This window comes from Hakea prostrata, chromosome 1 (genome assembly GCF_041222555.1).
Source record: "Hakea prostrata isolate BN-2017 chromosome 1, UWA_Hpros_2, whole genome shotgun sequence".
Classification (NCBI taxonomy): domain Eukaryota; kingdom Viridiplantae; phylum Streptophyta; class Magnoliopsida; order Proteales; family Proteaceae; genus Hakea; species Hakea prostrata.
Genome location: NC_142600.1, coordinates 72547725 through 72562814, shown reverse-complemented (window position 1 = coordinate 72562814; position 15090 = coordinate 72547725). Strand labels below are relative to the sequence as shown.

The 15090-nt window shown below is 40.0% G+C and overlaps 2 protein-coding genes across 2 annotated transcripts; both read right to left on the bottom strand.

Moving 5' to 3' along the window:
- Nucleotides 1-1365: 1365 nt before the first annotated feature.
- LOC149029861 (flowering locus K homology domain-like) lies at nucleotides 1366-5533 on the bottom strand. The gene is made up of 2 exons (XM_089151725.1): nucleotides 5256-5533; nucleotides 1366-1985 (listed from the first exon to the last, which is right to left on the bottom strand). The coding sequence occupies exons 1-2, from the start codon at nucleotides 5496-5498 to the stop codon at nucleotides 1686-1688; spliced, it is 543 nt and encodes a 180-aa protein (XP_089007851.1). The 5' UTR covers nucleotides 5499-5533; the 3' UTR covers nucleotides 1366-1685.
- Nucleotides 5534-9193: 3660 nt separating this feature from the next.
- On the bottom strand, nucleotides 9194-14010 carry LOC149029860 (Pentatricopeptide repeat (PPR) superfamily protein). Its single transcript, XM_089142202.1, has one exon. The coding sequence runs from the start codon at nucleotides 13554-13556 to the stop codon at nucleotides 11208-11210; it is 2349 nt and encodes a 782-aa protein (XP_088998328.1). The 5' UTR covers nucleotides 13557-14010; the 3' UTR covers nucleotides 9194-11207.
- Between the last annotated feature and the right edge of the window lie 1080 nt (nucleotides 14011-15090).

The window sequence follows — 15090 nt, the reverse complement described above, 5'->3', positions numbered from 1 at the left end:
TTCCAGGGAGCCAAGCACGTTCCATTGTTTGGCAAGGGAGGCTTTGGTAAGGCCCAAAGGAGGGGCAAGAACCCAGAAACTGACCCAGAACAGCAAGTTTCCAGCGGAGAATCTCAGGAGAAGTAGCAGAGGATGGGCAACGAACCAGAGGGACAAGGGAGCCAGAAGGAGAAGCAGAAGAAGGAATGAAGGAGAGAATGCGGTCAGGGGTGGAGGGTTGGAAGAGGGTGTTCCAGGCAGACGGCAAGGATTGGGAAGGAGCTTGGGGAGTTGGAGATGGCGAAAGATGGTTAGCAGAGGTGAGGGGGTTCTAGTTCAGGGTGGTGGAGGGGGGCGGCAATGGAGGATCGGGGGCGGGGGATGGAGGAGAGGGATCCATCAAGGGACAGCAAAGAGAGGAGGGGAGAATGGTCGTCGGAGAAGAGACAAGGTTACTGGAGAAGGAGCAGAGGTCGTCGGAGAAGAGCTACCATTGTTTGTTAACCAAAACCAGTCCATCAAATAAAATGTAAACATAAAGGCTTTCCAATTATGTTTTCCCATGTTTTCCACTCAGCCAAAAAAAATGCAAGGCAGAACTTAACAATATAAATTGACTCCTGCCTAATACAGTGCTTCTCTCCAACCAGTGAGATCCAGCAGGAGATAAGTTTGCAGCAGGATTGCACAGTTGCGCTATGGAATAAAACAATATCTACAAAGAATTTTATAAGCAGAGAATCAGGGATTGGACTCAAGCGAAATGCTGGTTAAGGGCTCTGATTGAATGGGAGAACATGATAACCAGAAATCTGGCTACATCAAATAGTAAAGACTAATAGGATTTGAAGATTCCTACTTGAAGGAATTCTAAAATCTAGAATAGATGAAAGGTTTACAAAAAACCCAATTGGGGGTCAATTAAGTACCAAATATCAAGACTATTGGAAGTAAAACAGATTTTTGGACATTGATGAAACTGAAACCAGACAAGCAGTAGAGAAACAGGAAATCAATTTGATGTTTAATTTTGAAGCTGTAAGAAGGTTCAGAACAAAAAGAAATTGGCAAGTATGCAAGCAGAACTGAAATCCATAAGATTTAAGTTGGGGTACGAATTAAAGTAAATTCAGAAGGATGTAATTTTTATGCCACGAATAGTCACTGCTAAACAATGATAAGAAAAGACAAGAGAATTGCAGAAAATGACTTTGAGATCAATCGAAAAATAAGAGAAAAATCAAGTCCGAAATACCAGTCCATATATCGAAGGAAGGAAGAAGAAAATAAAACTACAAAAATTTTAAGAAAATTTTGTTGGGCTTGTGAGAGTAATTGGGCCAAAAGAAAATCCTCCCAGACCTGATTGTCCTGCTTATACACTCTAATTGCATCACTATCCTACCTTCCCCACACCTCCCAAGCCAAAAACAGCATTAAGTCTCCTAAAAAACGAAAAGCGTCAATTGTACATATTCTTCATGCAGCATCAAATATACCCAGCTGCTGCCACGACAAAACATGACTAAAATAGAGCACTAACCTACTTGATACATAAACATAAAAGAAAGGGATGTAGCATAAGAGCAAATCCAGATCATTATTCTAAAAGCACAATACAGGATGACAGAAACAATAAACATAAGAGAATCAAGGAAAAGAAATCCAGAGAGGAAATAAATGATTATGAACAGAAATGATACTTTTCACAAAGCAAGCATCAATGATTGCCCTAAGCAGAACCACACAGTACCTTGCCCGAGAACTCGAACAATACAATTAGATGCTTCTTGAATAGATTTTATGGTAGCACCCTGCCTCCCAATTAGACTACCAGCTTGCGTAGCAGCCACTAGCAGCCTTGTTGATGCGGTAGCACCAGCACCTGGCGGAGCATGAGCAACATCACCATCCAAACCATCAATGGTGCATCTATGAACCCTCAGTAGGCCATCCATTGCAGGAGGAATAGAAGCATCAGGCTCTTCTTTTGCTGAAATCAACACCTTTTGAAATAGCAACAAGTTGTGAACAATCAATACCCAATTTTAAGGATTATGTAACGACATTATCTAAAATCTAATTTCTTCGGAGGATTGTAATACAACACATCAGTGCAAAATTTTCCTCTATGTATTTCACTTTGTAGTACCACAAGTAAGTGCAAAAACCTTGTCAGATGCATTCCAGATTGACTGATCAACCTAAACCTAAGTAGTTAGGTATTCATGATCCTGACTGGTATTATACATAATTGTAGATCTAAACCAGTTCAATTTCCAGGTGCTTTTTATGTATAATGTTCTTAACATTATTTTAAAACTAAGCATCTGAAATTCTTTATAAATAAATCATTTTTTCAGTATAATATACTACACATTTTGTTATCAAAATCATGTTGTTAGTGAATAATGAACTCTTTGGGTTGACGAATAGTTTGACTGCCTCAAGAATCAAGATCATGACCAGCTGAAATTGGCATCTACTAACCAGACCACACACTCTGATATTATTAATGGGTTAAGATGTAGGAGGTTAATCCCCCCCCCCACCCCCAAAAAAAAAAAAAAATCTGAACTCGGCATGTATATTGTGTCAACATGGCAACCAAACATTTTGAGGCGGTTTTGCATCTAGGTGTGATCACCACACCAAGGAAACAACAGGTAGCTTTTATTTCTCCACAAATTTTGCACATCCACATGGGAACGCATATTATAAGGACGAGAGAGAGAGAGAGAGAGAGAGAGAGAGAAAGAGTAATAAAGCTCATACAAATAATTGGTTATTTTGCACACTATGATTGATACCTTTAGAGAGTAATAAAGAAGCTCATACATATAATTGGTTTTTTTGCACACTATGATTGACACCTTTACCTAGTTCTTGCTCACCAAAATCACTTTGTTATCATGCCCACCATATTTTGGTAACAACAGGAATCCAAGCTTTTGGCACATCCGACCAATATCCATACCCACCAATCTGCTTTATAATACGTCTTAATAAGCAAATCCCCCCCCCCCTTCCCCACAAAAGAAAAAAAGAGAAGAAGAAGAAAAATACTTGAGTCCTCCACCAATTCAACTAGAATCAAGACATAACTGTTCAAATTTTCCTGAAGTCACCGGGTTTCAGAACCTTGGCTGCCCAGCAAAATAGGGACTGGGAGCCTTGACAGTCTAGACAACAATTACTATCAACATAGATGAAAAGCTGCTTCCATAACAGTGGTGGCATCTTCTATCTTTAATTTTTTTTGGTTTTGCTAATGTAACTGTACCCTCATGGCCTCATCACATCTCTAATTCTTTAACCATGCAAATGGGTGACTACATTAGCTAACAATAATGTATAACCTTCTTATGATGATTTGTTATTATGTGAAAATTCATTGATTTATAATGAAACCACGCCTTAATGAAATTTTGGGCCAAAAAAAGAAGGGGTAAAACAAACCAAGCCTACTTTCTGGAAAGAATGAATAATATGACAATTTAAATTCCTTCAGTACTTTTCATGCTCCTCTGATCCAAATCCAATGCTTAATGAGTTAAACCATGTTGATAGTCCAGGTAAAATGCAAATGAAATAGATAAAAAGCCCTGGAAAGCATTATCAGCTTATCACCTCACATATAAACTAGATATAATACCTAGTTTCGGTTGGAATGACAAACCCAAACCCCTAGCTTGCCTTCCAATTAAAGAGGATGCTTAGAAAAGAAAATCATCAGAATGTTTCTGTTAAGATATTGGTCATTCATCATAGGTTATCATGTGTGTACCGCAACTGAAGCCTTTCCTATAGCCCCAGCAACTCTTCCTCTCTCCCTTTCTGGACCTGGGGGATTTATATGCTCCAACTTGAGGGGAAGTACTAAGATATTGGCCCAACAAGGCATCAAGTGCACCTTATTTACCCTTTCCTATAGCCCCAGTTTTATTGAGCATGCGAAGTTCTTTCCAATGTGAGAATCCTTGGGAGTTAAGTGAAGCTGTTCTGTATCTAGATTGTTTCCTTGGATGTATCTTATGCTGTGTGTAGTATTCCAGCATATTGTTAATGCTTTTTTATTTATTTAGTGAATACACATTGTTAATGTTTTTTTTATTTGGTGGATGCATATTGTTGGTGCAGACCTCAGGAATATGCTGCTGCTATGGTGGCTTGGACAGAAGGAAAACTTGACAAATAGGAAGAACAGAACTCCACAAGGAAAAGGGGGAAGAATTCATAATCTTGTTCGATTACACTAAATTTTCCTCAGTTCATTCTAATCTTAACTGGGTGTTACAAGCATGTACTTAAAACAAAACACAAATTCTAGTTGAAATATGAAACTAAAAGCAAAGTTCAAACCAAAATGTCACTCCGATGTAGGAAAGCTGAAACAATTAAAAGACTAAAATGCAGAGCTCTTGGTTCAGATGTTCTTACAAGGTATCTCTGAATGCTTATCAGATCTACTTTTCAGCACTTGTAATGCTCAATGCTGATCCCTGCAATCTGGACCAGTGGTTCTTCTAATATGGAGTCACTTTGGTGACTGATTTGTTGCCTTAGGTTGGCGGGCAGAACCTGCACAGATTCATCTCAGTTATTGTGATGAAAGGCACCATATTCGGATTAATGCCCTGTTTAATGTGATACTTCTTTTTTATTTTCTTAGCATTTTATAGTAAGACATGCATTTAGAATTTTATCATGGGATTTACCATTGATGATATTCCATCCTCTCTGAAAACTAATATACATTTTTAGATTAGAAGTAGGAGATCTTTCAATCTTTTATCACTATCAGATTGCTAGTTAGGTTTCCTCAGTATACAGAAATTGTTTCAGAGGCATTCTAAGATGTCTGCCGTTAGCGGGTGGAAGGTAAGGACTTTACAGGAATGGATTTGTCATGTCCCAAGCAGGGGAGTTAAATAGGTATCCATCATGTGACCAAGTGTCTATTATATCAATTAACAAAACATCTGCATGCAACTAAAAGCATGTTCAACCAAAAGAGCACCAAACTAGATTTACTGGTTAATTAGTAAAACATGCAACCTGAAAATAAAAACACCTTCATAATGCAGTCCTACACATGCAAGAATCTCATATAAAATTTTCAGTTAGCTTGGAAGCTAATGACTAACACCAGATAAATAATGTATGACTTCACCACAAAATATAACTGGGCTACCGCACGAGAATCTGAAATGCATCGATTGGATCTTCATGTTAAAATTTCAGTAATATTAGATTGTCTTCTAAGAAGAACTTACAGCCCTTTCTGAAGTGCCTGGAGGACCATCAAGAATTTTTATACGAGCTCTCGTCTTCTCACACATTCTTTTGATAAACTCCCCTTTACGGCCAATGATGCCACCAACTTTTGGTGAAGGAACCAATAAATGGAATACACTCTCCCCTGGCCATCCGGGCCACCTCTTTTCGCCACCAGAAACTCCCAAATCATCATGCCCTCGTTTTGGTTGAGGGAGTGAATTCCCAGGAGGCACAGTCATCTCAGGTTCATCAAAACTCTCCCCTGTTGCAGCTATGTGTTGCACTGGACCATCCAAAGTTGGAGACCAGTAAATAAACTAATTCAACAACAAAGATAAAACTTGAGAAAGATACACAGATGAACCCCAAATCTCACCAATCGAAGGCAAAATCAAGATTAAAATTAATGAAACAAACCTTTGAGAGACCTGCAAGCTAAGAGGGCTGGAGAGATAGCACGAGCGAGAGAGACCTGCGAGCGTGAGCGACCAAAGGCAGCAAGAGACAACGTGAGCGAGAGACAGAGAGAGCTGGCGATAGCATGAACTTGAGGGAGAAAGCGAGAGAGCTGGAGGCAGCAAACCAGAGGGAGAGAGCTGGAGGCAGCGAACCAGAGCGAGAGAGCTGAAGGCAAAGGAGCGTGAGTGAGAGACACAAAGAGAGAGAGAGAGAGAGAGCGATCGGAAAATGTAAGCGGGAGAATGAAAAGATTGGGCGAGGTATTCTATTGGATATTCGGCGACGCTTCTAAACTAATCGTCGCCGAAAATATTGTATTTGGCGACGCTTCCCAAAGAACCGTCGCCGAAAATGTTATTCGACGACAATTTCCTATAAAGAGTGGCCGAAAATAGAGTATTTGGCGATGGTCCACAATAAAGCGTCGCCGAAAATATTGTATTTGGCGACGCTTCCCAGAGAACCGTCGCCGAAAATGTTATTCGACGACAGTTGACGGTTCAATAAAGAGTGGCCGAAAATATACTATTTGGCAACAATTAACAACAAACGTCGCCGAAAATATTATATATGGCGACAGTTGCCAACAAACCATCGCCGAAAATATTATAATATCCTATTTACGAATTGTTATATAATAACACTTTACATTCGGCGACGGTTTACACATTATTTGGAGACAGTGTTTTCTAAACCGTTGGGGAAAATGCTATATGATGACGGTTATAAACTTGGGCGTTGCGAAAAATAGATTTTTTTTAATAATAGTATATTTGGTGACAGTTTTTTGTGAATTGTCGCTGAAAATACATATTTTCCGATCTAATTACAATCGTCGGTGAATATAAAATTATATTCGGCAACGATTATGAAAAAACCATTGGCAAAAATTTTCATATGGCGACGCTTGAAAAAAGAAGCGTCGCCAAAAATGTGTTTCTTTGTAGTGATAATAGTCTACACCATCATATCTACAAGGGGATATGGCAACCACAAAGACCTCTAGAGATGTATGAATTAGAAACATATGATGGCATCTAAGACCTCTAAGTGTTCTACGAATGGTTGTAGGATCTAAACAAGTATTTTGAGAGACATCATTATTCAGTGAATGATAAGATGAGGTTTGCATAGAGATACTTGAGGAGATACGCTTGTGAATGGTGGAGCTACAAAAAGGGGCAAATGTGGTATTCAGACGCTGAACCAGACACCTCGGAAGAGATGTTAGAGGTGTTGAGCCAATTATTCTTCCCACAAGAACACCCAGTCAAGCAACACCAACAACGATATTCCCAAAGTTCACTAAACTTGATAGAAGAGATCATAAGGTCTAGTAAAGAAGAGTACGTGACAAGGATAACCATATCAGCCACATCAGGTCCTATTGCACTCACAATTTTGATCAAGAGGTATACATCCAACAAAAGACTGTCCATGAGAGGTATCCACCACCCACCAATTCTCCTTCAAAATTCTCTCCACCTCCTAGGACAGAGTACAACAGGGGATCCTACAGCAATAAGGATTACTTAGCCAGTGAGTGTCCCCAAAGTAGGGGAGATACAGTCTCCCAATCCCATGAACCAGCTCTTGAAGAAGTTATCCCTTGCCCACCTCTAGAAGCGGCCCTCAATGATGAAGATGAAGCCTAGAACAAACCACCAATTCTTGAAAAGGAGTACCTAGCCTATGATGCCAAGGTCCTAGAAACCAAAGAAGTAGTCAAGGCCCCCACTCCATCAGAGGTGACAGACATCAGGACCATACCAGCACCACTCCCAAGCAGAACTGGACCTCCTTTGAGTCTCCAATTTCTTGGTGAAGATACTACACCCATTCTCACGGCTATAACTACAGTAATGATAAAGGAGTCAACAGAGAAAGGCTCCAAAGGCATGGCTGTTCACTCCATCCTTCCTCCTAAGGCTCCTAACACTCATGGCACTTAGGATTGAAGATTATATTGCACCAGTCAATTTCACCAAGGTTCTGTCAAGGAAAGGTGTAAGCAGCAATAAACCTACAACTTCCTCCCCACTGCAAGATGAGAGGATGAGTCCACATACAAGCCCTCCAGAGGGTTGACCCTGAAGCACATGACAAGCATATTCATCAGGAGATAAATGACTTCAAGAAGGGGAGAACTGATGTAACCTGGCCCCACACAGCCCAAGAAGAGCCAAAAGAGGGCCCAAGCCAATTCAAAAGTAGGAGCCAAACCAGGGGGCCCAAGCCAATTCAAAAGTAGGAGCCAAACCAGGGGGCCCAAACCAGTGCACGGGCAAATTGGTCATCTTCCACCCCTAGTTCGAGTCTTACTTAGTTGGATCCAGCTAAAATTTTGGAGTTCAATTCTTTTTCTTTTCTTTTCTTATTCTTTTCTTTTTTCTTGTCTTTTTTTTAATTTTACTTGGAGTCCTAGTTTGGCAAGTTGGTTGGTTGTTTGTTTGTTAGTTGTCAGTATGATAAAGTTGTTAGTTGGTTAGGATAGGGTTCCTTATCTTAAAGTGGTTTTTTGAAATTAGTAGTTGAATCCTTATTTAGAAAGTAATTGTTTTAGTTGGATCCCTATTAGTTAGCGAGTTCTTAGTGAAGTTAATTCCTTAGTGACGTTAATTTGGGATTTGAGGCTATAAATAGCCTAGTCACTAGGTGTAATGGACACTGTTGATTAATGAAAAAAGATTGATTTGATGAATAGAGTTATGATTTGAAGAATGGACTTGAGTGAAGTCGTTGGATGTCGAGATGGGTGACCTGCAGCTGGATTTGCGATAATTTCTGCAACTTTCGCTTTCTTATTCTGCTCCTTCAAGCATTCAAGCACAGTCCAGCAAGCTGTTACAGTTTACAAGTACATAAGTGTTTCCAACTCTTTCCCTACCTCCCTAAGCCATCGCACCATACCCCCGCCCCTTCACTCGCCTGTGCAACCTCCCCTAGACCTCTGTCCCTGCTGACATAACACTCCAGCAGCAACCCCACCGCCCGCAAGCCCTTCCCCTTGCTGTTTCAGACCTGTAGGAACCCCTTCCACCCCATTCAGCTCTCAGTTTTGCCAGTAAATAAGGAACCAGAACAGAACTCAGAAGTTTTTGCACTTAGTTGAAAGGCCCCAGATTCTGAAACCTTAAAATTCTCCTACCATTCAGGCCCTAATTAGTGCTGGTTCCTATGATCCTATCTAAGAATATCCTGAAAATCTAACCCAGACCCTGGGTTACATCAGGTAGCTTCCCACCTAAAGCCTTCCCCCAAATCTAACCCTTATTCTTGGGTTTCATTCCACCTAATTCTTCGGTGGAAACAGAAACCTTGCCCTACTCCTACTGAAATGCCCCCCCCCCCCTCTTCCAACCAAAAAGAAAATCTACTTCAGTAATTCACTTTGGGCTTTAGAAATGTGCAGGAACTGTTAATAGGGAAAACCCCTTTGGTTTCCCCCACTTCCTTGCATTGATGGTCCTATTAATGGTCCATCTATTGCCAAATGCAATAAAGGTTACATGGGAAGACAGAGTGCAGAGAGTTCTACCTTTCCCTAGTGTTTTCCTTGGCAGAAACAGTCTTCAATCCTCAATCCGACCAGCCAACACCTTGGCGTTAGTTTCCTCCTCTCTTTACCTCTTCTAAGGCTCTACTCTAATCCTGACGAACTGAATAGCCTCTACTTCGTATTGGGATTACTGTTAGGGTTTTAGAACCTCATCTATCATTTTCACCTTACCATTTTACCATTGACCAGGTGGTCTGGCAGTCAATGGGGTGTCAACCCCTACATTGACTGGCTAGCCCAATTGTTAGCAAATGGGTTCCACTAGGTCTCTTGTGGGTCCCCATCCTTTCCTTTGAAAATCCTTACCATTTTCTACCCATTCCTCTATGTTTTTTCCTCCTGTATACTGTGTCTTTGAACGTCAGGCTAATCCTAGTATGAGTCTTCACAGTAAGATCCTCCCTTAGTGTCACAGATTTCTATCAGTCCCCTAGTTAGTCCATACTCTTCAAGTTGGCAGAGATGGGGGATATTACAGTAATTATTATATCCATATTCCAAGACAAACTATGACAAAATCTTATATGACTAAAGCTGTTATAATGAAAACAAGAGAGAAGTAGAGTGTTACTTCTCCACTGTGCTCTGCAAGAAGCTGGGCACAATGGTTCCACTCCACTCTGCAAGTACAGTGTATTGACCATTACTGCTGTGATTGACCACCCCAGTCCAAAAGGCTACGAATTACTCCATAAATGCAATTTTCTTGATGAAACTCACCTGAAGATGTTTGCAAAGATGTCCTTCGAGAGGAGTTCTACTATGTGTGACTGTAATAATTGGACATACAACACAGATCAATTAGTAATTAAACAAAAGAATCCAGATGTCATAAGCAGTGCAAACACCATCTATCTTGAGCCCCTTACCACCACCGGGATGGGGAGGGGGGGAAAAGAGGGAAAAGTATCCAATAATAAATCATTAAATCCTTTTCATATCAGATCATAAAATGGCATCAAGGTCCACACTGAGTTAGTTATGAAATACCATTGAATCTAGATGTGTTGTCAATATCTCTACGTGTGATTCATTGGGATATAAATTTCTACTTAATTTACTTACCTTATAACTTTATTTTCACCTTGACTCTGGGTTCTAGTGGAGTTGAACGTGTTACCCAAGTAGTGCGTTGGTGTCCAGCGTCTAAACACTTTCTCAGGTCCATGGCAACAGCATGCCTTGTTGATACTTCATAAATTTACATTGATTTATGTTTATGGCTTTGTTTCTTTTTTATTTTTTTATTTTTTTTATTTTTTATTAATATGCTTATATTATAACCTATACTTTGTTTATTATATCTTGACTTTCTGACATTAGATCATTACTAGCTTAATTATGCATGGATTCCATATTGTATATAAGCATAATTACATAAAATTATCATTGCTGTAATTATCATTGCTAGGTTATATGTAGTCATATAACATATGCCTAGGTGCTTCTGGCTAGATTCAGTACTTGTTGCCTACACTGAGCAACATGCTCAGCCAATTGATGAGACAAATTCTTAGAAGGCTGAAGATTGTGCAGATGAAAATCTGGGAATTCATCGAAATGATCAGTGATTGCACGACCATAAAATCCTTGAAATTCAATCCAACAAAAAACATATGATATCCTAGTAATGCGGCAGATCCACAAATGCAAAGAATGGAAAATATAAGTAAAACTGTAAAAGGGCACAGAATAGTTCTTTGCAATGAATAGGAAGCAATACCTTATAGGACAATTGAGTGATATTTGAGATGACCCCTCAATAATGTCAGAGTCTAACATTTAATGTAAAAAGCAACAAGATGCATTAGTTGTGCATTGAGGTCCTCAAAACACCACAATAAATTATGCAATCTAATACAAAAAACAGTATACTCAAAATTGTGTACAATGTGCAGATCACCGAGAATTATTCATCCCAGAACTTCCTTTAAATGTTCGAAACAGAAGCCTCGTCACCCTTTAAAAACCTTTTCAATTTGGCCATCTCACCTACAGCTGAAAGCCACCCAGTAAGGATATCCATGGTAACATAATCAGGATTGCAGGCATGTGTATGCATCTGATCCATCAGCTCAAATGCTTTATCCAACCACTTCTTCTCCTGAAGACCCTTGAACAAGGCATTGTAAGTAACAGTGCTTGGGGGTACGCCTTTATCGTGCATCTCATCCATTAGAGAGAGGGCTGCTTCAATCTCCTTAGATTTGCAGAGAGAGTCAATCAGAATATTATAAATAGCAGTATTTGGTGGGATCTTTGAAGTGGAACCCATTTCTCTGTATATCTTCATGGCTTCATCAAGGTGACCTGCTTTGCAGTAGCCATGAATCAGTGCACCATAGGTTACGACTGTAGGCGCAAGACCCTCATCAATCATCTGTCTCGTTACTTGGTGTGCGGTGGACAAGTCCCCTTCTTTGCTGAGAGTCCCAATCAGTGTGTTATAGGTGACTTCATCAGGTCGAATGCCTTCCTGTTCCATTTGTTTAAGCATTTCATATGCTTTGTCTAGTTTCTTCTGCTTACAGAATCCACTGATAAGAATGTTGTAGCTCATAGTGTCAAGGTGGAACCCAGCTTCCCGCATATTCAATGCGAAGGACCAAGCATTATCCAACTTACCCGCACGGGCCAAGCCAGAAATCAATGTGTAATAAACTATGGCATCAGGACGATGACCAGCAGCAACCATCTCCTCAAATAATTCCATTGCTTTATCAATATTGTTCACATGGCAGAAAGCATTGATCAAGGTCGTGTAGGTAGCTACGTTTCCTTTCAGGGCATTTCTCTGCATATCACGAAAGAAGTCAACAGCACGACCAATCCTGCCATGAGAGCACAACCCATTGACCAGGCTGTTTAGTGTGATCACATTTGGAGAAACACCCTCATACTTCATTCGTTCAAGGAGCTCAAACGACCTATCAATCTCTCCTGCCTTGCAGAATCCGTCAATCAAGCAGTTGTAGGTAACCGTATTAGGAGAGCAAGAAAGCTGTGACTTCATCCGGTCAATCAAATTCAAACCTTCTTCATGTCTTCCTACCTTGCAGAGCCCATCAATTAGAGTATTAACAGCGATCACATCCGGTTGAACAGCAAATCCATCCTTTTCTCCTTCCATAGACATTTTCTCAAACACCTGCAGTGCCTCATCAACCCTGCGCGATTTGCATAGATTATTCACTAGAATTCCAAAAGTTACAACACTAGGCCGAATGCCCATGTCCTTCATCTCAGACATAAGCAAGTTCATCCTCTTAAAATCCCCCTCCCGACCCAATCCTGTCAAGAGGGAATTGCAAGATGGAACCTCCACTGTTCCGCCCATCTTCATCACGAGGTGAAGAACATCCCAAGCCTGGCCGGTATTACCGGTTCTGCAAAGCTTGGTAACCAATTGAGTTAGCCGCACTGTATCAGGGAAAACCCCGTGGTCGCCCATTTTGGACACCAGGTCAATTAATTCTTCCCCACTGACCACCATTCTAGGTTGATTCCTTTTCAATAATGCCGAGAAGACAATAGAACCAGTGACTTCATTGGGAGGAGACGATGAATCGGGCGCAAGCATATCTTTGAGGATACGCAGAGCATCGTCTGTACGGTCTGATTTGAATAGAACGTCGATGATGGTATTGCAAAGGTATGCGTTCCGAAGCGATGGATCGACGTCATTGAAGACTCGTATAGACTCCATGGCCATCTGGGCTCTGCCGAAACAACGTATAAGAAGTGATGCAGAGTCGCGATTAAGGGAGACGCCACGAGCTTTGGTTATCTGAAGGACCTGAGATAGCTTTTGGTGATAGACGGGTTCTCTGCTAGCGAGCTCGAACACGGCCTGATAGGCGGAGGCAGAGTACCCCTGTTGGAAAGACGACGAGATCGGCGATGAAGGTGACGATGAATATTGTTCGATCCATTCAAGAAATTTCAGAGCTTTGGAGCTATCACCCAATCGCCGGATTACTTGGAGGAGACGAGGATGGGTGAATGGTGAAGTAGAGGACGACAGAAGCTGCCGGAGTTTTTCATCATCCGAGTAAGCATCTTGTCTTCGGAGTAGCTCTACAATCCTGGTCACGGCCTCTGCATCATCATCTGCTGACGCTACTCTCTTCGTCGTCGTCGTTGTTGTAGATGCAGAGCTGCTGACATCCAATGAGAAATAGCGAAGAAATACAGATAAAGAAAGCTCCTTTCTTGTTGGGTATTTGACTAGCCCAATCATCTTTGTCAATTTTGCAGGCGATACTCTCCTAGCTCTCATTCTGGTTGGGTAGGATTCGGCTTCTTAGGCGAACGTTGGGAAGGAACGCTTATGCGTGCTTGCTGCCATTAACTGCACTCGCCACTTCAATCGATACAAGACACTGAAGCAGATACAGAAACTGAGCTGAAGCTTCGGTTGTTCCCTTTCGTTCCGCTATCTCAACTCAGCCATTCCTGTTCGCTCTGCTAACTGATCAAACTCACGAATTGTTTCAGACTCGCAAAACCTCTGCCGTGATTCAAACAAAATTTCCCCTCCCCTCCCAGTTAGGTTGGTGATGTTTGCCGAAGATTAAAAAAAAAAATTCTTTGGTGGGATAAAGGAAAAAGAATCGAAAAAAGTAAACGAACCAGCTAAACCCTGATGGGTTTAAGCCAAAGCCTAATAGCCACACGGTAATTGTTATTTGTAAGTTGTAACAGATGTTTTCGAAAGAGTTGATTTTAGGGTTTTTGGGAACGATACCAACCGATTCTGCTATGGATTGGATCAACTGATTCGATCCTGGGTTTAGAGTTTAAAATCCGGAGACAAATTTAGGAGGGAATAGATATTCTAGGGATAATTACTATTGCCCCATTTACTTCGATTTTATTACTACTGTATCTCTTATATTTTTTCAAAATTATTAATCCAACCTTTAACTTTATCTACAATTACTATTGCCCCCTACCGTTAAGTTCAGTTAATTTACTGATAATGTGTCATCTTTATATTTTCTCAAAAACCCTAAAATACCCTTATACTTATTTCTGTTACTTATTTACCCTTTTGTCAACTTACAGTAGTGCTCTTAATTAACTGTGGAGAAAAAAATAAATATAATTTGTTTTGTTCTAAAAAAAAAATCAAATAAAGAAAAAATTATTGAATAAAACTCAAATAGAAACCAAATAGGAAGAAAATCGAATTCAACTCAAATTGGAAACTGAAAATCACCTAAAATATTTTCAAAATAAATGAAGTTTAGTGAAGGTGGGAAACCAAATCGGATTTGGATTTTGCTCGCTTTTTAATTCAAAATAAATGAAGTTTAGTAAAGATGGGAAACCAAATTGGATTTGGATTTTGCCCATTTCTTTAATTCAAAATAAATGAAGCATAGTGAAGGTGGGAAACCAAATCGGATTTGGATTTTACCCATTTCTTTAATTCAAAATAAATGAATTCAAAACAAATGAAGTTTAGTGAAGGTGGGAAACCAAATCGGATTTGGATTTGTCTATTTCATTAATTCAAAATAAATGAAGTTTAGAGTAAAATTGATATTTAATCTGGTTTTTATAAATATGATAGCATTGTCTTATGATTTCTTAATTTTAATGAAAGACAAATTAGACATTACATATTCAAACTTAGCGGCTACTTAACACCATTATAAGGGAAGAGGGCAATAATAATTTCGTAAATAATAGAGTTTTATTAGTAATAAAATCAAAACATACACCAGCAAGATTATGAGATTATCCACTGTACTGAGGGTGAAAACTTCTGAAATACGTTTTCCCCCGTTGTACCTAAAACAAATGTC

Coding starts and splice junctions, on each gene's coding strand:
- LOC149029860 (XM_089142202.1), bottom strand. CDS start 13,556: ATGAGAGCTAGGAGAGTATCGCCTGCAAAATTGACAAAGATGATTGGG.
- LOC149029861 (XM_089151725.1), bottom strand. CDS start 5,498: ATGACTGTGCCTCCTGGGAATTCACTCCCTCAACCAAAACGAGGGCAT. Junction 1,986..5,255: donor CAGGCACTTCAGAAAGGGCT/GTAAGTTCTTCT, acceptor CTATTTCAAAAG/GTGTTGATTTCAGCAAAAGA.